Raw genomic sequence first — 27,022 nt, 5'->3', positions numbered from 1 at the left:
GCCAAACTAGGAGTAATGGGTGGAATTGCAGAAATAGATTTAAGCTTGATGTAAGGAAAAGTATTCCCAATAATCAGTTATTCCAAAGTAGCATGGACTGAGTTGGGAGCAGTGGGTTTGAAGATCAAAAGCTCTATGGCTTCTTGACAGGGACGCTGATCAGAGTGTACTTATTCTAGTATAGATTAGTCCAGTTGGCCTCTGTGGCCCTTTTTACCTCAGATCAGCTAAGGGTGGAGAGGGTCTTCACCACTTTAGACACAAGATGATGGAGACTGACTGCCAAATCTGGGGCAATTTTAAAGACAGTTCTCACACCAGTGAAATTTCAGATCCCTGAAGTACTGTAATATAGACATCTTTACATACCCCTCTCTAAAGCCTGTCACCAACTTTGCCTAAACACATGTGAAATGAAAAGGCAAAGCTAAAAGGCAAATTTTCTATTTTATAAAATGTTTTTTTGTATTCATATATTCTGAGTCTTTTCAAGCCTAAGGTTAAGACGGGGTTACAGATGATATCAGATTTCTTAATGTTTTTGTTTCGTGGACTCCTTTGTCAATCTGAAGACTATCGATCCCTTCTCAGGATATTTTAAAAATCATTTAAGGAAATGCTAAATTTCAGTTAGAGGTTACATAAGTAAATCAAAGGTGTAATTTTTTTCCTTATCCAACTTCATGGACGCTATGAAATTCATCCACAGACCCCTTAGGAACCTGAGGACTCCAAGTTAAGAACCCTCCTCTAATTCTGGGTTCATTTCTTGGATTGGGTTGGAATGATGTAGTACAAGAGCCCTGGGACTTCAGTTTGAGCTCTGATTCCACTACTTATTAGCAAGTTACTTTATGACTTTGGGTCCATTTTCTCATCTGTCAGTCGGTCAGTCAACTAACATTTATTAAGCACCTACTATAAGTGCAAGGTACTGTGCTAAATACTGGGGTTACACAAAGAGGCAAAAGACAGGCCCTGCCCTCAAAGAGCTCACAATCTAATGTCGGAGAGGGGGAGACAAGCAAATAAACACTCACCAACAAGCCACAGAGTGAATAAATGGGACGTAATTGAGAGGGAAGGCACAGGAGCGAGCGGGGTCGAGCCGGGGGGCAGGAGGCAGAGCACCCCCAAATGCCCGGAGCCAGAGACGGGGGGTCCAGCTCAGAGGCCAGGGGCACAGCCCACACGACGGACAGCGTGTCTCCTGGAGGCTCTGGGCCTCCTAATTCTCATCTAAGAAGGATAAGAAGAGCCAAGCGTTCCAGAGTGCTTGGCCTGCACCAGGCACCCCGCTAGGCGCTTTAAGATGCTATGTCACGTGATCCTCACAACATTCCCGGGGAGGTTATTGTCCCCATTTTACAGCTGAGGACACTGAGGCGGGCAGAGGTGAAGTGGCTTGCCCAGGGTCATACAGCGGGTTAACTGCTTCATCAGCCTCTTAAGCCCTTTCCTGTCCAGGGCTGATAAGAGCCTCCGACAGTGCGCCCCTACCCAACCAGGAAGCTCCAGCCTGCACCAGCACGTGGGCGCCTCCACCTCGCGCCTGCGCGAGGGACTACGCGGGGGCGGGGGTGAGGTGGAAAGCGCTCCAGCCCTCGTTCTCGCCTGGGCGGACGGACGGATCGTCGGAGGGGTCACTCCGAGGCCGCAGAGACTGCTCTGCGCATGGACCTAAACGAGCGGAGCCAGGCCGGAAGCCGTTTCCGGGGCTCCGGAGGAGAAGGTGGGATGGGGGCAGCTTTCGGCCTCCCCTGGACAGCTATGAGGGATGCTGTGAGGAGGGGCCGGGCGGGACAGCAGCTGCCCTGGGCCTTGGAGGGGTCCAGCCCCAGCAGGGCTGAACCAGCTCGCGCGGGAGAGAGGCCGCCTCCCGGGCCCGGGGCCCCGCCTCCTCCCGCTCCCATGACCCGCTCCACGGTGACCCGGAAGGGCTTGTGCGCCGGCAGAGCCGGACGCAGGCCTCTTTTCCGGTCGGCGTGGTGCAGCGAGTGGAGGCCGAGGCGGTCCCCGGAACCTTCGCCATGAGCGTCCCGGCCTTCATCGACATCACCGAGGAGGACCAGGTCGGCGCCGGGGGACGCGCGGGGTGCGGGAGACTCGGAGCGGGCGGAGGAGGGGGCCAGGGAGCAGTCAGCCTGGGGTCGGCCAGGCGGGTCCCGGCGGAGCCTGAGGCCTGCGGCTGGTGGGGTTCGCGGGCCGGGGAGGGGGACGCGGTGCGCTGGATGAGAACCCGAGCCCTCGGACACGGACCGGCAGCGGGCCCCGAGGTGCCCGGGGCGCGGGGTTCTCTCCCTGGGCGAGCCCTGGTTTTCGCCCGCGCGAGAAGAGCAGAGCCCACGCGGGATTGGCGACGGGAGAAGTCGGCCACCGGTCCTGCCTCAGCCACTTCCTCGCTGTGTGACCGTGGGCGGGTCACGCCCCCTCTCTGGGCCTCCTGTTTCCTCATCTGTAAAATGGGAAAGTTGGACTAGAGATGGTGTCTGACCTCCCTCCTAGCCAGGAAGCCTGTGACCCTGCGGAGCTCTGGAGCCAGAGGCGTCCTGGGGGCCCCAAGAGGGTCCCCCCGGTGGAAGGGGGAGCTGTGGGTGAGGGACAAGGTAAACCAGGGAGGGTCCGGGAAGAGTTCTGGGGGTGTCTGTGTGTGCCCACAAAGCACCAGGTGTGACACCGACCCGCGGACCAGGGCCCTTTTAAAATCGTGTCCGCATGCATGGACGTGTGTATATGTTGTTACTCTGCCATCATTCTTTAAGCACCTCCCTGCCCTCGAGGAGCTCACAGTCTAACTGGAGGGACGGCGTCGCAACTGCTATAAACGGAGGGAAGGCACTAGAATTAAGAGGGATTGGGAAAGGCTTCTTGTACAAAGTGAGATTTTTAGTTAGGAAGCCAAGGGAACTAACTAGTAGGTGGAAATGAGGAGGGAGAGTATTTCAGACATGGGGGACGTGACTGGAGTTGGGAGTGTCTTGGCTCCTGGAACTGTCAGGACGTCATTGTCACTAAATTGAGAGTAGGTGGCAGGGTACAAGACTGGAAAGGGGGAGTGGGAAGACTTAGGTTGTGAAGGAACTTGAACAGAGGATTTTATATTTAATCTTGCAGGTGATAGGGAGCTACTGGAGTTTTCGTAGGGAAGTGACATAGTCGAATTTGTACTTTAAGAAAATGACTTTGGCAGCTGGAGGATGGACTGGAGTGGGAAGAGACAAGAAAAAGTGAGATAAAGGTTCAGACCAGAGTGGTAATGTGTCAGAGAAGAGAAATCCAGAAGCCTTGGCAGTAGATTGGATGGAATGAGCAGTGAGAGGTAGTGAAAAGTCAAATTTGACTCCTACCCTGGACAGTAATAGGAAAATTGGAAAGAGTGAGAGTTTGGAAGGAAAGATGAGTTTGGTTTTAAATATGTTAAGTTTAGTTTACCATTAGTTGAACCATTTACCCCCAGTGTGGCCTTGGGCAAGTAACTAAACGTTTCTGAGCCTCAGCTTCTTCATCTGTAAAATGAAGAATTGGGCTTGACACAATCATTGTTAAGGCCCACTCTAGCTCTCTATCTAAAGTCCGATCTGGAAGCCACCTTAGCTGAGCAGATCAGGAATTTCTCTGTAACTATTAGAATACAGTTGTTTGGCAGCAACAAGAACTTAAATGACTTACCTGGGATCATATAAACAGAATTTGCAAGAGGAAAAACTTAACTCCAAGGCTAGCCTTCTATCTGCTATTTTAAGCTTTACTCTGCGTAGCTATGTAGGAATAGATATGATGCACACTTTCAGAATTGCGCTGGTCCATATTGTTGGCTTATGCTATTTCATGGTAGTCACATCTTGTACTTTTTATTATGCTAATTTATGAGATATTCATCTGGGGCTGGGGAAGTTGTTTGATCTGTGTGAAACTTGTATTTTATGGCTCACCTGTCTTTTCATGTTTTCCTTGTTGCTTGAAGGGTTTAATCAGTCATTTTATTATTTGCTAGGTTCTGGGGATACAGAAACAAAAATAAAACTGCCTCTGCCCTCAGAGGAAGACCTTCTGTCAGGGGAGATCATGTATACTAATGCATGTACAAAATAGAAAGAAAGTGTGATGGGAAATAGGGGAGACATTGGAAGCCCAGGCATCCCTGGGCCTTAAATTTAAATTCAAAGATGTGAATTGGAGGAAGGAATGCGTTAGAGATGTGAGGGACAGTCTGTGCAGCAGGACGGACATGGGAAATGGGGTTTTCTAAAACTGTTTTGAGATTATCCTGTCCTTGTAAAGAGTTAATTATCTTGTGGTAAAATGTATGTTTTAGATAAATGTCACTCTTTAACTTCGAGTAGTTTCATTTGAATCTTTTTGAAATTCTTTTTGGTTATACAGTATTACTGGCTTTGTAGGTGGCCATGAAAAATTTCTTGCCTAGACTGAAAACTAAAAGAAATAATGAAGTTGAAGTTTTAAAGCTTTGTTTTTTTGCCTTTAACAAGAAGTTAGAACTTTAAGTAATGAAATGTTTTAGGAAGCTAGGGATTAACAGAGAAGATCTGTGTCCAAGGTAAAATGAAATATCATTTGTGCGTCCTTCAAACTCTAGGGTTCTATGATTCTAACCTCTTCAGCCCTGAAGGTGACAATGGACTAAGCAATGCCTAATTGGCAGGAGAGAATGAAAAAGTGTGGGCTACTGAGTTGGAAATAAAGAAAGAGAAAAAAGGTATATGTAGTAGGGGTGATAGGATGGAAGTAATTAGCCTGATATTTCCTACTGTTCGGGTGTTAGGATACAATTAAATACTTTGGTTTTCATAGAGATGAGGAGGGAGAGATTTTTCAGGCTTGAGAGACAGCCATTGAAAAAGCCTAGAATCTGGAGATGTCTCCTGAGGCCAGTGTCCCTGGATGACAGATTTACATGGGGGGTGGGGGGAAGGGAGAAGAGGATTAAGATGGAAGAAGACTGTAAAGGTACGAAGGGATCAGGCTATGAAAGTCTTTAAAAGCTAAACAGAAGGTGTTATATTTATTCCTGGAGGTAATGGGGATCCACAGGAATTTATTGAGTGGAGGTGGGGAGAGAAGTGGCGTGGTCAGACCTGCACTTTAGGAAGACCATTTTGACAGCTGAATGGAGAGTGGACTGGAATAGAGAGCTGCTTTGTCTAGAAGACCGTTCAGCAGGCTATTGCCTCCAGGCGTGAGGTGGTGAGGGCCTGCACCAGGGTGGCAGCAGAGTCAGACCACAGAAGGAAGCATAAAGGAGACGTAGACAAGACTTGGCAATTGAAGGGATGTATGGATATATAAGGGGTGAGAGAGTGAGGAAACAAGGATAACACCTAGGTTCTAAGCGTGAGTGATTGAGAGGGTAGTGATACTTTTGTCTGTAATAAGAAAAGAAGAGAGGAGGACTTAGGCGAAAGATGAGTTAAGTTTTGGACAGGTTGAGCTGAAGATGTCTGTGGAACATCCACTTTGAGATATCAAATAAAGTCATTTGAAGATGTGAGACTGAAAGTCAGCAGACTGCTCAGGGCTGGATGAGTAGATCTGAGAATCATAGGCATAGAGATGATAATTAAATCCATGGGAGCTGATGAGATCACCAAGTGGGATAATAAAAGAGGGAGAAGAGAAGAGAGACCAGGACAGAGCCCTGTGAGGACACCCACCATTATTAGCTGGTATGACCTTAATGGAGATCCAGCAAAGGAAACTGAGGGGTGGTGAGACTGGAGAAACAAGACAGAGTGATGTGATGGAAACCTAGAGGGGAGAGGATTATCCAACAATGTCAGATTGTAGGAAGGTCAAGAAGGATGAATGTTGAGAGAGGGCCATTAAATTTGGCAGTTAAAGAGATCATTGGTGATTTTGAAGAGAGCAGTTTTGGTAGAATGAGGAAGTCAGAAGCCAAATTGAAGAGTTAAGAGAATTAAGAGGAAAGGAAGTTGGTTTGTAAAAGGGAGGAGAGATACAGGACAATAGCTAGCAGGGACACATGGATATCAAGGGAGAGATTTTTGAGGATGAGGAAGTTGGGTGTGTTTGTAGGTAGTAGAGAAGCAACCGGTAGACAGATTAAAGATTAGAGGATATGGATGATAGAGGGGATCAGAGAAGACTAAGGAAATAGGGTCTGGCAAGCAGAAGTACCACCTCTTAAAATAAGGGAGGAGGGGACCTTTAAGGTCTCTTTTTTTCTCTGAATCTGTAATCCTATAATCATATTTTATCATATATCATACATGTAATACAATTTCTAAATCAGGTCATTATTTTCCCATCTCTAAAATTGGTAGTAGATTAATCAAATCCTGATTTGTATCTTGTTGCTTTAAACTCCTTGATTCATCTCATCTAGCACTTAGGGCCAGTGAAGATGACAGGTGAAAACTGTTTGTTCAAAAAGTAAGTGTCTTCTGATTTGTTTGGGCCATATTCTAGTATGTTATCTCGCATAAGTCACAGAATCACAGAGTGAAAGAAGCTTTGGAAGCTCTACAATCCAACCAGCATTTAAGGGCTTACTATGAACAAAGGCCTGGGGATACAGAAGCAAAATAAAAATCAGGCCCTGCCTTCAATGAACTTGCATTCTATTTGGATGAAAACAGTACATGAACAGAAAAGTATACATGTATGATAATTTGGGCTATTAAGTCCAACCTATACCTACATAAGACCTCTAGGGAACTCACTACCATCTGAAGCAGGCCCCTCCTGTATTAGATAACTAATTGTTAAGTCTTCCCTTATATCAAGCCTGAATTTGCCGCTTTGCAACTTTTACCCGTTGCTCTTATTTCTGTCCCTTGAGGCAAGTAAAATCTTAGTGTTAGGCAACATTGCGTAGTGTGATTACTGGAGAGCAGACCAGTACTTTAGGTGCTCCCTTTCCCAGATGCCCCATTCCTGTTGTCCCACCTAATAATAATCCCCTCAAACTCCATTCCTGGCATCACCGACCCGTAGTAGTTGTTTGTCCTTCATTTTTGAAGAGAACCAATGACATCACAGGGTGATGTCTTGACTTATGCCTAAATTGGATATAAGTGAGCCAGAGTTGCACAAAGTCATCAGCCTCACTCTCTCCTTTCTAAGTCATCCAAGTCCAGTAGCAGGACAAAAGTTAAGACTGAGGATGGCCCAGGATGCAGTAGATGACCTTGGCATCTTCAACGTCTCAACAAGCTCTAAGCCCTCCACAGTGGTTGGCCGGTGGAACAAGTTGTTTTTATCGGCCCATTGTGCTGGGAAAGGCATAGGGTAGACATCCGTCTAAGTCAGGGACGGGTTTGAGGCCTGTCAGTTACCCTCACCCTGGTTTAGCTCATCTGCTAAGATGGTTTATGGGGGTGTGACTGCTGCTCATGCTACAGCTTCTTAGAAGCAAAGATAGATAAGCAGCCCTGACAAGGGCTCAGCAAACCCTCATACCAGAGGTGCTAGCCCTCCCAAAAACCCCAGACTCGTAGTAAATGATTTCTATTACAATATAATTTCCTTTGGCATCAATGCCCCTTGGGTGGCAATTACTTAATATTCATGGCATTAGTTAATTGACCACCTGGCCATTGCATGTTTGGGTTGAGGGGAATGGGACAACAACATTATGTTTCCATTCATAGTTGTGTTCTCTGGCAGTGTGTCCAAAAAGCTAATTGTGCAGGAAGATAAATATCCTGGTATATGGAGCAGTCGTAATGATGTCTTAGAGTTACAGCTGGAAGTAAGACCTTAGAGGCCTGCGCCCGCCCAAACCTGTCAGTTTAACCAATTTGTGTTTGATTGAGTTAGACAAACTTTGTAAAGGCTTTTTTTCATCTCTAGGTCTCCAAACAATGTTTTGCCCACAGAGCTCTTAGTCCTTTTAATTCCACCCTGATTTCATTTTTTTTTTTAAAGATCAAGACTCATTTTAATTTTATGATTATGCTTACATATCCCTTGATGTTCCTTTGTTATTCCCTTGTACTGGAAAAAATAAAAGAAGAGAAATGCAGAAATATCTTGCACTATAGGATTTAAATACATGAAGGGTTAGGGAGATATCAGAAAAGGATGCAGCCCAGAACATGGAAGTGCTCAGCTCTCTTCTGCTGAAGATATCCAATTAGGTGATTCTCCTTGCCTGTGACAAAAATGTATCATCTTCAGCAAACTGAACTTCTGCACCCTGCTCCCTCCCTCCTTAGCTATAGGACAATTCCTGTAGTCTTATGATGTACTTAGTAAGTCTTTTTTGAGATTCAAGCCAATTTGAAAGGAAAATAGGCCAAATTTAGTAAAGAAATGTTTTTACAAGGCTTCATATAAAATGTTAATGTGAGGTACAGTATTTGTGTTGTTATATGAGTACAATATACCCTAATTCAGAAATTGTGATAATTGAGCACCCATATATTAAGTGCCACAGTACACAGCACTGTCCTAGGTGCTAAGAACAAAAGGACAAAATGTAGGGCTACCCTCAAGGAGCCTGCACAGCACCAAGAATATGGCATACACATGGATAAGTATAATACAAAATAATTTTAGAAGGGAATGGACATTAGCAAGTAGGAAGGAATTAGGGAAGGTTTCAGGATGGGGAGGTCAGGTTGCATCTTCCTGAGCTGAGTCTTCCCATAGAAGAGGAGAGCTGTAAGAGGGGAGTTTAGAGAGTTTATTCGAGGCATGAGACACTGAGTGAAGGCCAGAAAAATGGGGTTTGTATGTCACATTCAAGGAGCAACTTGGTCTCTAGTTTGGCTGGAATGTAGAGTTCATAAGGTGAAACTGATTGGTATAAAATAAGACTGACTAGAAAAGTAAGTAGGAATCCAAATTATGGAGGCCTTTAAGTGCTAGGCTGAGAAGTATATGTTTAAGAGCAATGGGGAGATATTGAATAATGTGGTGGTTATGCCTCAGGAAGGTTATTTTGGCAACTGTATGGAGGATGGGTCAGAAAGGTGAGAGACTGGAAGCAGGAAGACCCAGTAAGAGGAATAAGGGCCTGAACTAGGATGGATGCAATGTGGGTGGAAAGAACTGGAGGTGTTGAGGGAGAACAGACAAGACTTGAGTTTTTAAAATGGTGGAGAAGAGTCAAAGATGGCTGAGATTACAAACGAAGTGAGTGGAAATTTGTGATTCACTCAGACGAAGTAGGGAGGTTTAGGTGCTGTGGAGTTTTTTCAGATTTGGACATTTTAAGTTCCAGTTGCCTAGGGAACATCTTGGAGGATAATTGCAAAATAGGTTGACTTTGCTTTGCCCATTTAACAGTGAAAACTGAGTGTTTGTTTTTAAGCTGCTGAATAAAGTGTAGCATTCAGATAATGAAAGTGTCCATTAAAAAGAAGGGCTGTCTAGAATCATAGAAACTTGGAAGTTGGAAGGATCCAAGCTGTCCACTAGTCTGATGCTTACCTGAAGCGTGAATCCTCCAAACATCCACCAGCCATAAAAGGTTGTTAATTTGAATGAAGATCTAAATTTCTGCCCAAAGTGGGAAAGAATTTTCATCAATTCAGCTTCATCCTTTAAAAAAAATTATAGTCTAGGCAAACAAAATGCTTTTCTCTGTGCAACAAAAAGTTTTCCTGCTTATTTGTAAGTACCTTTACGGTACAACAACATTGTATTTATCATTGTATTTTCTATATTACAGAAGTCATCAAACTCTTAAGGAAGATGAGTCATTTTAAAAAATATCCTTAGATTGTAACTTTGAAAAGCTTGTATGTATTATATGTAAATGTATATGTGTATGGTTTATATCTATCTCCATTGGTTCTGAATATGTAATATCAGGCTTCTCTAAATGGGTTTATACATTAATTTTTAATATATACCAGTTAGCATAACAGGGATTTGTTGTTTTTTGTCATTCAGTTATTAAGTGTCAAGTATTAAGCACAATTTGTGCTAGTTCTAAGTTCCAGGAATACAAATAAAATGAATGAAATAATTCCTACTAATAGCGAGCGTATTAATGGGAGAAACAAGTAGTACAATTTTCAGTATATCCAGAATAAGCACAAAGTAGTGAAATACAAGGTAGTTTGATAAGGCACTAGCTGTTACTTTTTACCAAAGTAAAAAGAGCAAATTCTGTAGAAAGCTGTAAGGATTGTCTATAGACTAAGAGCCTTCTCTCAGCACGTTGGTTCAACAATTTTAGTAGATTAGCTGATTATTGTCTTAGAAGGCAGGGAGAGAACTCTGCCTCAGTAGAATATGATAGAGGACTTCAGGACAACAGTTGGGTGGGTAATAAGAAGAGATAGGCATTTGGGGTTTGATTAGGGTGGGGGAAGGGATATTTGGAGAATGAGAGCAGTGATTAAAGGGTGACCTAAATGGGGTTTTCTTGGTAGAAAGGGTCACTCCAGCTCTAGATTTTGAACTGTTTCTTCTGAAGCTGACCATTCATTATTTTTAGTGCGTTATTCACTTGGGAGTTAATGAGATGGACCAGCAAACAAGTATAGGTTTATTCATTTATTTTATATAAAAGAGCCATACTTTCTTAAAGCATCTAATGCTGCCTTTGATGTCCCAGGGAGTTGTATGTGCATAGTAGGGGCTCAATAAATATTTGTTGATAGAAGGAAAGAATAATTATTTTTTAAAGCAATAACAAGATTCACTACTAGGATCCTTTTCCAATCAGCAGTTACACTCACTCTCTCTCTCTCTCTCTCTGTATATATATATGTATGTATGTATGTATGTGTGTATGTATGTATATACATACATACACTACTTTTAAAAAAATCCCTTGACTTTTTCCCAAGTCAAACTGATTGCTCTTCACCCTTTTGCTGTATCATAAAAGTGCCTGGACAAGAAGAGATATTATCATAGGCTACTAAGCACGGAGGGGAGCAATGTATATTTTCCTAAAGCAAAGATTCTTAACTTTCTTTGTGGTCATAGACCTCAGAATAATGCTTTTGAATGCAAAAATATTTAAGATTAAAATTAAAGCAATTATATTAAAATAGTTATCAAAATATTTTTAAAAATGTTAAGTTCATAGGCTCCAGGCTAAAAACTCCTGCCTTAAAGTGTATGGATGTGGGACATGGCAGAATACTTTAGAAGAATGTGTTATAGCTTTGAATGCTTTAAGGGTCATCATGAAGTTCTGTAGAGCTCTAAATAGTTTTCTCTCTTTGTATTTGATTATAGTTATATTTCTACTTAGAGATGGGGGTGTGGGAAACGATAGTGTTCTCATTCCAAAGGAAAACCACTTGGGAATGCAGAGTTCTGAAATGGGTTTTGGGGTTTTTTGGTTTGGTTTTTTTTTTTTTTTTTTGGTCAGTAACTTATTGGTCAACTTATTGGACAACAATCTCGTTGTCTTTTCTAAACAGGTTTGCGTACATGTGAGTGTGTGTGTTTGTGTGGATCTATATACATGGGTGGATATATAAATGTGTGTGTGTATATAAATATAAATCCTGTATACAATTTCTTGGGGTTGATAGGCTGCAGAACTTCGAGCTTACCTGAAATCAAAAGGAGCTGAAATCTCAGAAGAGAACTCTGAAGGTGGACTCCATGTAGATTTAGCTCAGATCATTGAAGCGTGTGATGTTTGTCTAAAAGAGGATGATAAAGGTTTGTCCGTGATGTTCCTTTTTTCTTTGTAGAAAATTCACAGGTATCAGTTCATTGAGCATGTTGTTATTGTTCATAGAAGACTCATTATTTAAATATTCCAGTGATGGCTATTTTATGGCTATTTTAAATTTCTGTCCTACAGGTCTTTTGACCTGTATTGCGATTGAGGCATGGTGACCAGATTCTGTTGCTGAGCCCACTGAATGTAATGGTAGGCCAGCCTCCTGAGAACTGGCCAACCCAGCATTGGCTTTCTTTGACCTCTTAGTTAAGTGGGTTCTCCAACTGGGCAGCTGTGTGAATACCTCGAGCCATCCTTCAGCTCAGCTTCCAGATTTTACACCATTCCTTGTCAAGGAAGCTTTGGTTCTTCACTCAGTCCTGTCCCTTAAGTTAACACTATTTTACTAAACATGTTAACCAGTAATATTAGACCAGGGGTGCCTGTATTTATTACAGACACATTTCTATTAGGCTAGGTAAATTCTCAGAGGATCCAGCATGTTTTACTATAGGAGAGGCACTGTGCCATAGGAGAGAGAGGGCAAGCCCTGGAACAAGAAGACATAAATTAAATTAAAATAAATAATAAATAAGACATAAATTTCATCCCCAAATACATACTAGCCACAGAACCACAGCCAAGCTACTTTTAACCTTTAAGTGCCTGAGGCAGTTCTCTAAGACTGTATTACAGAGATATTGCCAATTATATTTCAGCTTAACATTGCTTTTTATTGGTTTGTTGGCTTTTCCATGTGTAGTATAAACTTATGGAAATATTTAAACTGTCTTCTCTACTTTGGAATTAAATGAATACAGTCTTAAAACCTGAGGAATTATACAGATCTAACAGATAACTTACACTTGAACAGCATGCCCAGTGAAACATGTGTATGTAGCGATAATACAGTTAGCAGATATTTACATATGAATATATGTGTATGTATTATATGTATATATATTACATACATATATGTATATCTCCATCCAGTTCCTTGAATATTATAAATTTTTTTAAAATTAGCATAATTTGAGGTGATGAAGGACTTCATTTTTGGTGCAGTATGTTGAAGAAAAATTTCTTAGCTTTCTAGGCACAGGGTTACAGAGAACCAGATTAGACTCTTTTATGGGTTGGAACCCTATTTAAAGGTCTTTATTCTATCAAAACATTTATCATATATAAACATTCCTTTAGCAAAAGCATTAGCATTATTGAATCGCAATTGATTGCCCCACTAATGTTTGTGTAGATGTGGAGAGCGTGATGAACAGCGTTGTGTCCCTCCTTTTGATCCTGGAGCCTGATAAGCAAGAAGCTTTGATTGAAAGCCTGTGTGAAAAGCTGGTGAAATTTCGGGAAGGTGAACGTCCATCCCTGAGACTGCAATTGTAAGCAGAAATTTGGAGGAGCCTGGGATTTGAGGAAATATGTTCCAGTATCACTGGTGGAATGATCTTTGGAAATTATATTATTGCTGTCAATATTTAATATACATAAATGATTAACACTGTACATATAGGAAAGCATACAAGTTAATCTTAAGTAGTAGTTGTTGGTCTTAATCTTTTCTTTTGGACTAGGTTGAGCAATCTTTTCCATGGAATGGATAAGAATACCCCTGTAAGATATACAGTCTACTGCAGTCTTATTAAAGTAGCAGCATCTTGCGGTGCCATCCAGTACATTCCAACCGAATTGGATCAAGTAAGTTATTGCACAGAGTATTCCTTCTACTTGTAGAAAATAGGAATTTAAATTCTAAAAAGAAAAAGATCAAAAGTTCTAAGTGATACTTCTTTTAAACTGTGGAATTGTATTAGACAGTGAGGCCAGCTTTGAACCTCTTCTCACTCCTGTAGGTTCGGAAGTGGATTTCCGACTGGAACCTCAACACTGAAAAGAAACATACTCTTCTGAGGCTACTTTATGAAGCACTTGTGGACTGCAAAAAGAGGTACTCAAGGCTAAGGAAGTCATTTAAAGTTGTTCAGGGATTAGAGGCGGGTAAGGGTCTTTTTATAGAAGGTATATTGGATAACATTTAAGAAGGGTGAGTAGTTTGGCTCCACTTTACAAATCACAAAATTGCTGTAAATCTTTTTCTGTGCCTTTTACCCCACTTAGTTTGAACATAGTTTTTCACTGCATCTGTTCAGATTGGTATCTTAAGAGCTTCTTCGTTTAATTCTAAGTTAAACAATTCAATCTAGAAAGATGACTGTAAAGTTAATAGTGGAATCTTTTTGCAATCTTTAAACTTAAAAAAAAAGTAAAACTCTTGCTTTTGTTCTGAAAATGGTACAAATGTTAATCCTCAAGCTTCATAGCTTTATGCCAAGTTTATTATTTAATGGTGCTTTGATGTCTTGGTGCGTGGTAGTGCTATCTCTGTTGTTTAATGGCAAAGGGGGGGTCTATCAATCAAAGTTAACACAATCAAAGTCTCTTGTGTAAACAGTACCTTTGAGACAAAACTTTGTGGTAGACAGTGCTAAATGGGTGCCTATTAAGCTTTCCTAAAAGATTATTTGGGGATTCTAAGGCTAGTCTTGAACCCAGCAGATTTCTCGCACACAAAATGTTGGGGGGGGGGGCGGTTTAAGTACCACTGTCTTAATAACGTGCCTAGAAATGACAGGTTTGGTGCAATTTATTGAGATTAATATATAGTTTTTTTCCCTAGTGAAGGGTAGCCCTTCATTTACAAAAGGAAAACCTGCAATTGGGATATCATATCAACTTCTGACTGTCCAGAAATCTTAGTATCCATGGCAGTTTGTTAAATGACTTCATTTATTTTAAAAGACTGGTTTTTCAGGGTAGTTACAGCATACACTTTTACCATGGTTCTTGTGGCTGAAAGATTAAGCAAGAACAGCAGTGTTTTGCCTCCCTCCCCCCTCTAATTCCTTACAGGTAGATTAATTTGGATTCTTTATTAAATATTACTTGAGTTAAAATATGTAAATCTTTTTGCAGACAACCTATTATACAGGATCTGTAGGAAATGTTGGAATTTTGTTTTATCTTGAAATTAGAAAATAGGAAAGTTTTTCAGAGCAGTTATCCCTCTTCGGCAGAAAAGAAAACAAGTAGTGACCTTGCACTCATGACTTGGTTCGTTGTCCTGGATCAGTGGGCAACATGCTGGAAACATTTCCCTGCTTAGTGCTTCTAAGGTGTCAGTAGAGGCAGTAGAGAGAAGGTAATAAAAAAAAAATAACATTTATAAATGAAATTCTTTGCTTTAGAGATCATTAGAGCCATATTTTGTTGGCTTCAGATTTTCATAATTTAAAGTACCCCAGGTTTTTAGAACCATTTGTGGATAAGACTCTTGAGATTAAGATTGTTTTAAGATTAAAATTGACAAGTATTCTTTTAAGTTCACTGTAAGATACAGATTATGTCTGCCCTATTCCAAGTAGCACAGTTCAGCAAGCACCTTCAATAGCATTTTAGATAAAGGTGAAAAGTTAAGCATCTTTTCCAGTGTTGCCTCCTCTCCACCCCCTAGTCGTACCCTTCCTCTTATTAATGCTCTCATTGTCATATGGTAGGCCTGCCCTTGACTAGATGTTTCACTTTGTGGTCCAGGACTGCTTCTGAGCAGGTTCATTCTCGATTTCTTGTATGTCATGATAAAAATTAGTGAATATTCAGTGTTCAGTGTTGCTGTCAAGGCTGCTGGCCCAGAGTTGCCACCTTCACTTACAATTCAGCCGGGGCTCACTGAACAAATTATGTCAATAGTGGTGATTAGTGAATAGCCCTGCCTTATGCTTGACAACCGAAACTGATCCTTGAAGAAAGAACGGGACTTAGCATTTTTTGGACCATGAAGAAACCATGCATGAGCTAATATTGACTGCCTTAGCCCTTGGTTCTGGAGTCAGCCCATTTGCCAAGAAACAGGAAAGGAAAGAGCTCGGAATCAGGAGATATGAGTTACGGTCCCAATTCTACCCCTGCCTGTAGTGTGAGCAAGTTCCCTTTTATGAGCCTTTCTTTCTTCATCTGTACAATGATGGTTTAGACAACATCACAGAGATATCCTTCCAGCTCTCTGTAGACTCTTGGGTAAGAACTGGGCCAGGCTGATTATTATGCTAATTAAAAATTGAACCAGAGAAGGAGTGTTTAAAGACTACTCTCTCCCTCTCCCCTCAAATTCCAAAAGTGGATTTTATCTCCTAAATAGTAAATTTTGAACTTTAGTGTTCCTCACATAGTAGCATTTCAGAAGCTTGTTAGGTGAGCATCCCCTTGTAATTAGATTTGTAACTATATTTGTTGAAAGATTGCAAAGGAAGTTAAACCTTTGGAAATCAGCTTGAGTTTCACAGATACATCATTTGATAAAATGAATTGTAATGGAACTGATACATTCGGAAAATCAATAACATTAGGTTAAGAGGTCTGGCAAAAGAGAATACCAGTTTTTGTGGTGATGCCACAAGGCGTCTAGTTAGGAATAAAGTCAGAACAGTGGGAGTATTGGTAATGGTGGCAGCTGACATTTATTTAGCACTTTTAAGGTCTGCAAAACTCTCTACAGTTATCCCTTACACATTGCAGGGGGCTGTGGGCCTGGCACCCCTTGGCTCTCCCTTCATACCTGAGGAGTCTGAGTTTTTATTTTTTTTTCGTGGGCTATTTACACTACCTTATTGTAAAATTGGAGTTGTGTTATCTGCTGGCCTTCACATATTGTTTTCAGGTTCCGCAAAACTCCCAAAAAATTCCCACTTAATTTCTTAATTTCTTTCTGCAACATATCGAAAATTCGATGGGGAGTGTTTTGATGTGGAAGGGATAACTACATAGATTCTCATTTGTTCTTCAACAGCGAAGCCTTTGAAGAAGGTGCCATTATGATCATCGCCTGTTTGAAAGTGATAAAGTGAGGCTCAGAAAGGTTAATGACTGGAACTCAAAGTTTTAAAAACTAATGTTAAAAATGGTTTTTACATGCAACTGGAAAATAAGATATACAGGCAAAGGGGTATAGAAATCTATCCTGCCCTACAGGAAAATGGAAGGGGAAGGGGGTGATAGAAAGGAGGACAGATTGGGGGATGGGGTATTCAGAATCCACGCCATCTTGGGGTGAGGGGAGGGGAGAGATGGGGGAGAAAATTTGGAACTCAATCTTGTGGAAGTGAATGTTGAAAACTAAAAATTAATTAATTTTTTAGAAAAGAAGTGGAAGGTTAATGACTTGTCCAAGGCAACATACCCCAGCACACCAGCAGGCTGCTCTTACGTTTCATTTTGTAAAATGGTTATTATACTTAATGACATCATTTTTATTTGAGATGGAGGGTGACACCTAGCATCCTTTTTACTACATTTACATTTTTTCTTTTAATCAATGTACAAATTCTGACTGTAGATTAGAAAGAAAAATATTTCTGGCAAACCTTACTTTGGGGTTTGGGGGTTGGGATTTTTTTGTTTGTTTTGTTTTGTTTTTAAGAATAGCATTTACGGTTTTTAAGTAAGTGGTACAACTCCTACTTATTTTTCCCTGATTGAATCCAGATGTGTATATCAAAAGTAGTCTAGTAAATAACAAAAAACTGTTCCTTCTAGCTAGGAAGAGCTTTCTGTGGTGCTTGATCAGTTAAAGAGAATGAAATGAAGAGTAAAAATAAACATGTTGTAAAAATCCAAATTTAATTTAACTAAGTTGCCCTTTTTTGCTGGTTAAAATTGATTACCCATATCATTATGAGGATAATTTCATTTTAAATCTGTCTTTAAAATGAAATTATAGCAATATTTGGTTGGTAGTTGTAATGATTTTTCAGAATTTCTAAAACAAAATATCTTTTTTTCCTTAGTGATACTGCTTCAAAGGTCATGGTGGAATTGTTAGGAAGTTACACAGAGGACAATGCTTCTCAGGCTCGAGTGGATGCCCACAGGTAATTGTTAGGTTGCTTCAGAAGAGTCCTTCAAAAGCTTTTTGTGAGACAGTTGTACTCACTGTTTAGTGACAGTGCTACTTTCTGGTGCTAGATTTGTGACGACAGCTAAAAGTCATAGCATTGTGTTGCTTATAGAGTTTGGCATGAGTAAATCTATAAACAGAAATTAGAGAGGTGTTAGAACAGCAGAGATTGCATGAAAGAACCACATGAGGGGGCAGCTAGTTGGCGCAGTGGATAGAAGACCGGCCCCAGAGTCAGAAGGACCTGAGTTCAAATTCGGCCTCAGACACATAACATTTACTAGCTGTGTGACCTTGGGCAAGTCACTTAACCCCCATTGCCTAGCCAAAAAACAAAACAAAACAAAACAAAAAAGAACCACATGAGATTTGAGCATTATGGTCCATGTACTGGTAGTAGGGAAGTAGGAAGTAGACCTTCTCCAGTCCCAAAAGAAGAACTAGAAGACTCCTAGCTAATAGGAGCTCTTCAAAATAGTTTGGAGCCTTCAAATTGGTAGTTTTCTAAGACCTTCCGAATGAGTATGCTTTGTGAAGGTCAGAAAAATCTGGTACCTTGCCAACACTCTAAAGTTCACATTTAGTGTTGGGAGCCAGCATTTTCAAAATAAGTTATAATGTATGTGACTAGGAAGGGAGAGGCCCCAACCTGGTAATGCTTCTGCTGAGACATAGTTGAGTTCTTTAATTGGGCGTCTGGGCCTAATGAACTCAGTTTATTGCCTTTACATTTGAACTCCTTGCTTGGTGTCTTCCATGGTTTTATGTGTTTGGCTTTTGCCCATTTGCCGTGCCACAGCATTTTGATGCTGTAAACAAAGTAGGTTAGACTCAGCAAAAAGTGAAAATAACAAGTGGACTCTTAAAAAAGATTCTTATCTTTGAAAATGCTTTGTTTTCACACTAGGTGTATTGTAAGAGCATTGAAAGATCCAAATGCCTTCCTTTTCGACCACCTTCTTACTTTAAAACCTGTCAAGTTTTTGGAAGGGGAGCTTATTCATGATGTAAGTAGTTTATCTCTTTAACATACAAATGTTTTGTTCTAAAAATTTGCATCCTGAAACAACATCTAACTTTGTTCTTTATCAGTGAATATTAAATTTAAATGTGAACAAGGGTGTGTGGGTGGAAGAAAAAGAAACCACATATAGTCTTCCTCTAATGTAAGTTAGCTTTTGCCCCACCACCTATCACCTCCCTGGCTGTCCAGTCTCTAGTATTAAGTCTGTATATTCAAACTGCTTCTTGGGGGGCAGCTAGGTGGCTCAGTGGATAAAGCACTGGGCATGGAGTTAGGAGGACTTTAGTTCAAATCCAGCCTCAGACACTTGACACTGACTAACTGTGTGACCCTGGGCAAGTCACTTAATCCCATTGCCTAGTGAAAAAAAAGAAAAAGAAAACAACATGAACAGTATTGGCATGCTAAGTTATAAGTCGGGACTGAACAACAATAACAGTAATATATTCAAGAAACTCACCTTAGGGGCAACTAGGTGGCGCAATAGATAGAGGACCGGCCCTGGACTCAGGAGGACCTGAGTTCAAATGTGATCTCAAACCAGATACTTGACACTTACTAGCTGTGTGACCCAGGGCAAGTCACTTAACCTCAATTCCCTTCCTTCCCCCCCCCCCCCAAAAAAAGACATAATTGGGAAGAGAAATCTTCTGGAATTCATTAAATCAAATTTTCCAAGGGTAACTTTAAAAGAATTTTGGATTATTTCCCATTTGGGAAATATTATCTATGCCATTACCCCCATTAACATGGATAATTGAGAATTGACTGTGAATTATTGCTGTCTTCTAATTAAAGATCTCAAAGCAAATTAGAGGAATGTGTTAAAAGATCCTTATGCTACTTTTTGTTACCAGAAGTAATGAAAATGAGTTTGAAAAATTTTAAAATATGCCATGACTTGTTTCCTGTTTATACGTGCTTTACCATATAGGTTTGTTTTCTTCCATTTATCTAGCTTTTAACCATTTTCGTGAGTGCTAAGTTGGCATCATATGTTAAGTTTTACCAGAATAATAAAGACTTCATTGATTCTCTTGGTAAGTTTTGAGTTTTTCTGTTATTAGAAACGGGATAGAGGGAATATTGTCATTTTACTCATGTTTGTTGTCTGGGATCTCACATTTTTTTTGGCTGATCTTGGGAATGGGGGAAAAAAAAGATGCATGCCCTCTTGCAGTGCGGTGGGAAACTGAGAAGACAGGAGCCAGTGGGCATAATGGGAACAGCACCAGCATAGGAACTAGGGCACCATTTCTTGTCTATAAAATGACAAGTTGAACTGGGTGATCTTTAAAATTTCTTTCAATTCTTAAAGACAGCCTGTGAATACAGGGATTATCAGTTGAGAAAATGATTGGAAGGGGTTTGAAAATATGAAGGAACCTGGTCCAACCAGTGTAGACTCACTTTACTGTCTGTGGGGAGGAATAGTAAAGAGAGGAGCTAGCGGAGAAGCTGAACAGCATTCTATGAGCATGGTACTGAGAATCAAATAATTTAAAGGAAAGTATTCCTTTTATTTAAAAAAAGGTGTGGAGGGTCTATTAAAAGCGAAAGATTAAATATTTAGGGAGAACGAAACACCTCCCCATCTAAAACCCCGAGAAAATTCATTAGTTGCCAGCATATTTTATTTTTTAAACTTTCCCCAAGGGGCACTGTTTAGCGTTAAGTTTGATGTGCATTTAAAACCTTTCAACATCATGACTGGCAAATTTCAAAGCAAGAACATTAAAGCTCAGGTACTGAACTTTAATGATATTATATCACCTTGTTTTGAAATTCCAAGTGGTTATGTAGATACATGGGGGAGGGACAGAGCCAGCCTTGGAGTCAGGATGAGTCTGGGCAGATCACTGACATGCTTGGTGCTCTGGACCAGAGGCATCAGTTACAAGTATCCCTGCCAGTGAGGAGAGACATAGAAAACCACACAGTGACAATACAGTGTTTGTGGTTTTATGTATTTCTCTTGTTAAACATTTCCCAATTGCGTTATGACCTGGAGTGTGCTATTGCTGCCTGTGCTCTAGGCAGCAGCTCTTCGTGAGGTGGAGAAAATGCTAACCTGACTTTGTAGCATCTCCCTTTAAACTTGATCTCTATTGGGCACGTAAGGCCACTTGGCTTTATCTAGGTAGAATATAAACTGACTTCTTGACAATAGGAAAAAGATACTAGACTAAGCAAGTTTTTCTTAAACGGGAATAAAGGTACTCCATATAAAAAAACAGTGGAGTGGTTTTCATCATCAACGTTATAGACATTGATATTGTTGGCAATTTGTTAAACGGTTCTTTCTCCCTTGATCATACCCATATAATTGTTATAGCCCGAGGGAAAATTAATTTTCTCACACATTTCAATCAATCAGTAAACTTTTAGAACGTGTCTGCCATGCACAAGGCACTCTGTTACATAGTTCATGTGTATTTAATGCTGTGAAATTTTGGAGGGGTGGTGTGGTGTCATCAGTTAGGAGATGTGATTAAGACCTACCTGTGTCACAAACTGTGTGACCCTGGACAAGTCATTGACCTCAGTGCCCAGAGTCTTCTCACTCGAGTTCCCTATGAAGTACAGGTTTCAGTTCCTATCCCTCAGTATTACTTGGTCTTCTTCATTTATTGACTTCAGAAAATACACAGCAGACCATATAGATTGTGCTGAACCAGTTCTAATCTAGTTCTTACTTGGAGAAATTAAATTTGTCCTGAGCCTCATAGGTTTAAGACCAGGATTAGACCTTAGAGGTAATCTAGTGTACACCTTCATTTTACAGATGAGAAGTCGGAGGTCTAGAGCAGTCAAGCGATGTGCGTCTGTGAAGGGACTGTTGTCTTCACTTTGACTTTAAAGAAAACAAGCTTCTTTTCTATGGACAGAATCTAGTCTATCAGGGCTGTGATTTCCTCCTGAGGCACATTTTTGAGCCATTTATTCAAAACTCATGTGCAAAAAATACTTTGGCCCAAATCATCAAGTAAAAAAAATCCAGAACAGCTTAGTGCTTAAATTGGTTTCATAGATTAACTGTTAGTTTTTGAGGATGCTGTCAGTTTAGGGTTCAGGCTTTTACTGCGTTACCTGGTTGAGGAATCCATATAGGTCAGAAGTAAGATTTTAGGATTACTGTCCATTTTCCCCATCCATAACATAGACTTTTAGAAGAAGCCCAGTTTACTGTCACTGCCTGTTTTAGGTCTGGATGTGGGCTGCACAGTTAAGATTTTGGAATCACACTATTATCCTCTATTTGCACATAGGTTATGTTGCTTCTAAGTTTGAACCACAGGTAGGAATCAGGGAAAAGGGGTTGTTTGTTTTTGAGGGAGGTGTCTTTCTAAACTTTTCTTGCTTACTGATTAAGTAGCAAAACATAAGACTGAGGGTACAATAAGATAAACTAGAGGCAAATGTGTTTCTCAGTGTGTATTGCTTTGCCAGGTGCATTAGACCTAGAAAACCACATTCTGCCCCAGTTAATTTGTTTCATGGCATGAAGCTCTGTGATGGAATGTTAATGTCAGCAACCTCTTTATTTACACACTATGGAAAAAAGGAGTAGTAATTAACACTTTGACACTCCCCCATTGATGTGTAATTGACTGTTTCAAAGGAGCACTGGTTCATAAGCTATTGCATGCATTAAAATTGCGTTCTCTATATTGCAGCTTTGTAGGACAGGGGTCAGTGACAATGCAGAAATTGTTCAATGATGCAAATTTTTTTATTACTGCATTAAGGTTTTGACATATTAGTAATGAATAAATGTTTCCATAAAATTAGATTTTTTTTTATAACTTTGAAATTGAAATATGACACTGAACACACTGACTTCATCTTTGAAAATACTGTCATTTTCCAAAACAAAGCACGGTGTGTGCAGGGCATGGAGCCTTTTACACTTGCAGCATTGCCTTAACAGTTGGTGATTTTGAGGATAGCTCTAAAGGCGAAAGGTTTGGCCCTCTGTCTCAAAAGAGAAAACTGTCAGAATCACCAGCTGCTTCTTAGGAAAAAGAGAACTTTGTTCTCTTAGGATTTGTTAGTGTGTAGTGATCAGACATCTTAAAAAGCAGCAATTACGTTTTATTTCAGTGATATTTTTAAATGTGTATGAATTTCTGAATGTTCTGAATTTTTTTTTTGGCATGGTCACATTCCCATTTTATTGAGAAGCTGTTTAGGTAAAATGCCTCATATATAAATAGAATAGATAGTATAGGGACATTTTGCATTAGATAAGAAAACATAAATTAAGTTATAATGGGGGGAAGATGTAAGAATTTCAGTGGGTTTTTCTTAAACTGTAATAATCTTCCAGTTAGTGTGCCATTTGTTGGAATTTGAACCTCTCAAATCAGTTTTTGGGTTTTTTTGTTTTGTTTTGTTTTTAGTCACAAGCACATCTTTGGGGAGATGTGTTTAATTGTAAAGGATTATAAACATTAGTTAAGGTGTAACACCAGTTTTTTTTTTTTTTAAAGAAATAGCTCCTTTATCTGCATTAAAATATCTGCATTAAAGACTGTAGCTGTAATTCTTTGAGAATGACTAAAAATGTTAGTAGGTTGAAGAAGCTGTCTTGTTGGATAGCTTTTGTAGATTCTTACAGGTGGCATCAGTTAGAATTTGTTGTTTTATTAACATTGACAACTTGGGCCAACAGTAGCACAATCTTGTGTCAACTGAATCGCCCTAACATGTCCACATCTAATATGATGTTACTCAGTTGCTACCTTCTTGCTTCAGAAAGTTAATCAGCATCTCATTTGCATTTGTTAATTAGGGTTAATGTGTACTAATTGATTTTTTGATGCTTGTAGATTTCCATTAAGCCCAGTTAGCAATAGTTGCTGGTGTACCTCATTCATTTGAGTTACGATGATCATGTTTTTCTTGAATCTGTGCCAGATAGGGAGCCTGCATCATAATTATAGCTAATTAACACAAGATTATGCCCTGTATTAATGTGCTTCCCTGATCTTCCATTAATGTAGGAATGTTATAAATTCCAAACTTAAATATTTTCAGAGTGCCAAATATCTAAATTAACAAGTTGCCTAGAAGAAATACTGTTGGGTTTTGTTTGTTTGTCTGTTTGTTTGTTTTTTTAAGGCAGTTTGAACAAACTGAGTTCCATAAATGTTGAAGCCATTAGGACTATTTTAAGAAATGACCAACGAGAAAAGAGGCAGGCAAAAGAATCCTAGATTAATTTTTGGAAACTTGTCTCTTCTAAAGTGCATTGATTCATCCAAGCAGTTACACTAACTAGTTTTGTAACTCGGCATTACAATTCGTGGCAAAACTATTGATGAACAGTCATCTCTCAGCTCTGGCTTTTTGAAGCTCCAAGTTTGCAGAAGAGTGTCCCCTTAGTAATTTGGCTGTTAATACCCAGTGGGGTACTTGTTTGCTGTTTGTAGCTGTCAGTATTTAAGTGTTAGGGCCTGATGTGACCTTAAGTGAGTCACTTTCTCGAGCCTTGCTTTCTTCTTCTGTAAGATAAGACCATTTGATTAGAGCACCCATCTTTATAATCCAATTACTGTACATGAATATAAGATGCAACTTATTAATTGGCCGTTAAATGAACAGGTTGAACTAGTTTACCTGTATATATTTTAGCTTTTGGTAGTGTTAATTGGAAGGAAAGTGGCACTAATGATTGTGTTTCATTCTCTATTTAAATTCTTGCTCTCAATGTCCAATTATTCAAGAAGCATATAAATGGAAATTTTGCCCAGCCAGCAATCAGTTGGTTGATAGTAATGCAGATATTTTACTTTACATTTGCTAGGTAGGGAAAATGATTAAAATTTGAAATTAGAAATGGTCTTAGCATAAAAACTAATAAGTAATGATTGAAAGAGAGTTCTGGGTATCAATCAAATGGAACATGTTATTAAATCTAACTACCACAGGAAAATAATATTTTCATTCTTTCAGTATCTAAAAAGGAAATCACTTTCTTTTAGAATAGTGTGATACCAGTTTGCTTCACTACAAGAAAAAGTATCTAGAAAAAATTATTTTACATGAAATTTGGTCTTAACATGGGGTCATTAAATACAGGTTCCCTCATAGGGCTTTGATAAACAGCAAAAATAACTGTAAAGTGATTTGCCCACATAAAACACTTTATTCAATATTTATTGGATGATTTTGTTTTCAAGTTACTTTAGCATAATTAGTGCCTAATTACAAATGTTCTCTTTTTAATAATGATTTTTACCAGAGGTTAGACTTAGTTATAAATGTTTATTTCTTTAGTTAAAATTTGAAACTCATTGGTCTTCTTCAGTACTCTTTATCTTTCAGGCTTGTTGCATGAACAGAATATGGCAAAAATGAGACTCCTTACTTTTATGGGAATGGCAGTAGAGAATAAAGAAATCTCTTTTGACACAATGCAGCAAGAACTTCAGATTGGAGCCGATGATGTAGAAGCATTTGTTATTGATGGTAAGGGCCATTAGATGTTTTCCAAGAGTTAGTTGTCTTCTTTATTTGGAATACCCAGGCCTGTGAGATTTGGCCCTTCAGATGTACTTGGGAAACCCTCAAAACAAGACTCTCGTGTAGAATCCAGTGTTTAGCTCGGTTAATACTATAGACCGTTGGCATGACATCATTGTTTTGTGTAGATTCAGATATACCGTGCATTAAAGCATACTGCCCTAAAACAATAAAAATCTGATGGATATACAATTAGCCTGTACATATCATAGATTTTATTCCTTGTCCCCCCCAAAAGTAGTATATTAAGCAGTTCAGCTGCATTAAGACCATTAAGTAATGTTCAGCTACGAGCAGCTTTCGGTTTTCACATATATCCAAATTTATATGAATTTCCAAAGACAAATTTAGCAAACAAAAATTGATTTACAAAGCAAAAGCTTATAAACAACATGTAGATTGTCTAAATGGCTCTCAGTGACCTGAGTCTTAATAATTTATAGAGAATGTTTAGCCATTTTTTTTCTTACTGCCATTAAAACAGGATGTGTTGTAAAAGGGAGCAGTTCATAAAAATCATACAGGATATTGCATTAATAGATTGGCACATCCACTATAGGATGCATGCATGACCTTCATTCTTAACTGCCTCATGTTATTTTGATTTTCATTAGTTTGGAATATCTAGTTTGTTAAAAAAAAATACTTGAAACCACTAGAATACTCTCTATGTTAATTCAACGTATATAAAGTTTTCTAATGGAGTGCTTATTCAAGTATGTATCCTCTCTGTTTTATAAGTGTTCCTTAAAACAAATCATGTAAAAATTTTTTTCAGCTGTAAGAACTAAGATGGTCTACTGCAAAATTGACCAAACACAGAAAAAAGTAGTTGTCAGGTAAGATATGTAATTCTTTGCAATTTTTTGTGGGACAATTTAATGTGTTTTAATTATTTAACTTTTTATATATCTGCTTACTATTTTAACTAGAAGCAAGGCATTGTTCCTATCAGTTGCCTGTAGTTAAATAGTTGCTGTTTATCATAATTTTTATTAAAGTTCAGACTGAATGTGATTAGCTTATTTAATGAAAGAGTCCTATTTTCCAGCACATTTCATTTAATGACCTAGCATTGGCAAGAATACTAATGACTTTTGTGTCTGCTTTATATAGTTGTGCAGAGCAGTAGAAGGTCTGGAATCAATATGGTGAAGACTTTAAATGTATACATTATATGTACATATATATATATATGTCCATGCATATATATATATTCCCATGTATATAATCTCACACAAGTCTAGTCTGATTTGAGGGTATAAATTTGCTTTTTCTTATATTCGTCTTTGCCTTTAATAAGAGTAGAACATTAAAACTGGACTATAACAGACTATTGTAGAGTCAAACACTATTTTGCTAACATTTTCTTTCGATTCTTCGCTTTGTAGTCATAGCACACATCGGACATTTGGAAAACAGCAATGGCAACAATTGTATGACACACTAAACGCCTGGAAACAAAACTTGAACCAAGTGAAAAACAGCCTTCTCAGTCTTTCTGATACCTAAATTTTTATGCATGATTTTCTTCTCTTTAGAGACAATTCTAAATCATAGTAAAACATTCTGAAACAAATTTTGATACCGTCTTGAAGTTTATTGTCTCAAATTTCAAGTTAAAAAAATACTATGCCACAAATTTCAGGAACAAAAATAATAAATTACGTAAAGACAACCATTTTGTTGATCTCTGTGCTGTAAGTTTTGTTCTTGAAAGGGTTCATTTTGGATGTAACACTTTTGAGGTGAGGGAGCATCAAGACCTGAAAGGGGGAGGGGATTCATGGAGGAAAGAAGAAAGGAATCAAAATTTCCAAACAAACAGAATTTAATTTTTGAAGGAAAGGTTGCCAAAAAGGACGGTTGCTCGTTGTAAGGAAGT

General features: G+C 39.4%; 1 protein-coding gene across 1 annotated transcript; it reads left to right on the top strand.

Annotated features, from left to right (window-relative positions):
• Positions 1-1,964: 1,964 nt before the first annotated feature.
• EIF3M (eukaryotic translation initiation factor 3 subunit M) lies at positions 1,965-26,818 on the top strand. Its single transcript, XM_027837795.1, has 11 exons — positions 1,965-2,072; positions 11,487-11,619; positions 12,879-13,017; positions 13,210-13,333; positions 13,489-13,583; positions 17,476-17,559; positions 18,493-18,592; positions 19,568-19,649; positions 24,940-25,083; positions 25,916-25,976; positions 26,529-26,818. Exons 1-11 carry the CDS (start codon positions 2,031-2,033, stop codon positions 26,647-26,649), a joined length of 1,125 nt encoding a protein of 374 aa, XP_027693596.1. The 5' UTR covers positions 1,965-2,030; the 3' UTR covers positions 26,650-26,818.
• Positions 26,819-27,022: the final 204 nt, after the last annotated feature.

The sequence above is a fragment of the Vombatus ursinus genome, unplaced genomic scaffold (genome assembly GCF_900497805.2).
Source record: "Vombatus ursinus unplaced genomic scaffold, bare-nosed wombat genome assembly UNPS02014822.1, whole genome shotgun sequence".
Taxonomy (NCBI): domain Eukaryota; kingdom Metazoa; phylum Chordata; class Mammalia; order Diprotodontia; family Vombatidae; genus Vombatus; species Vombatus ursinus.
The sequence above is the reverse complement of the archived record's forward strand: the minus strand, read 5'-3'. Positions and strand labels throughout refer to the sequence as shown.

Bases quoted from the DNA above. Each gene is read 5' to 3' on its own strand.
- EIF3M (XM_027837795.1), top strand. From the start codon at position 2,031: ATGAGCGTCCCGGCCTTCATCGACATCACCGAGGAGGACCAG. The intron at 11,620-12,878 runs GTTTGTCCGTGA...ATGTTTGTGTAG, and splicing joins TCTAAAAGAGGATGATAAAG to ATGTGGAGAGCGTGATGAAC. The intron at 18,593-19,567 runs GTAAGTAGTTTA...CCATTTATCTAG, and splicing joins AAGGGGAGCTTATTCATGAT to CTTTTAACCATTTTCGTGAG.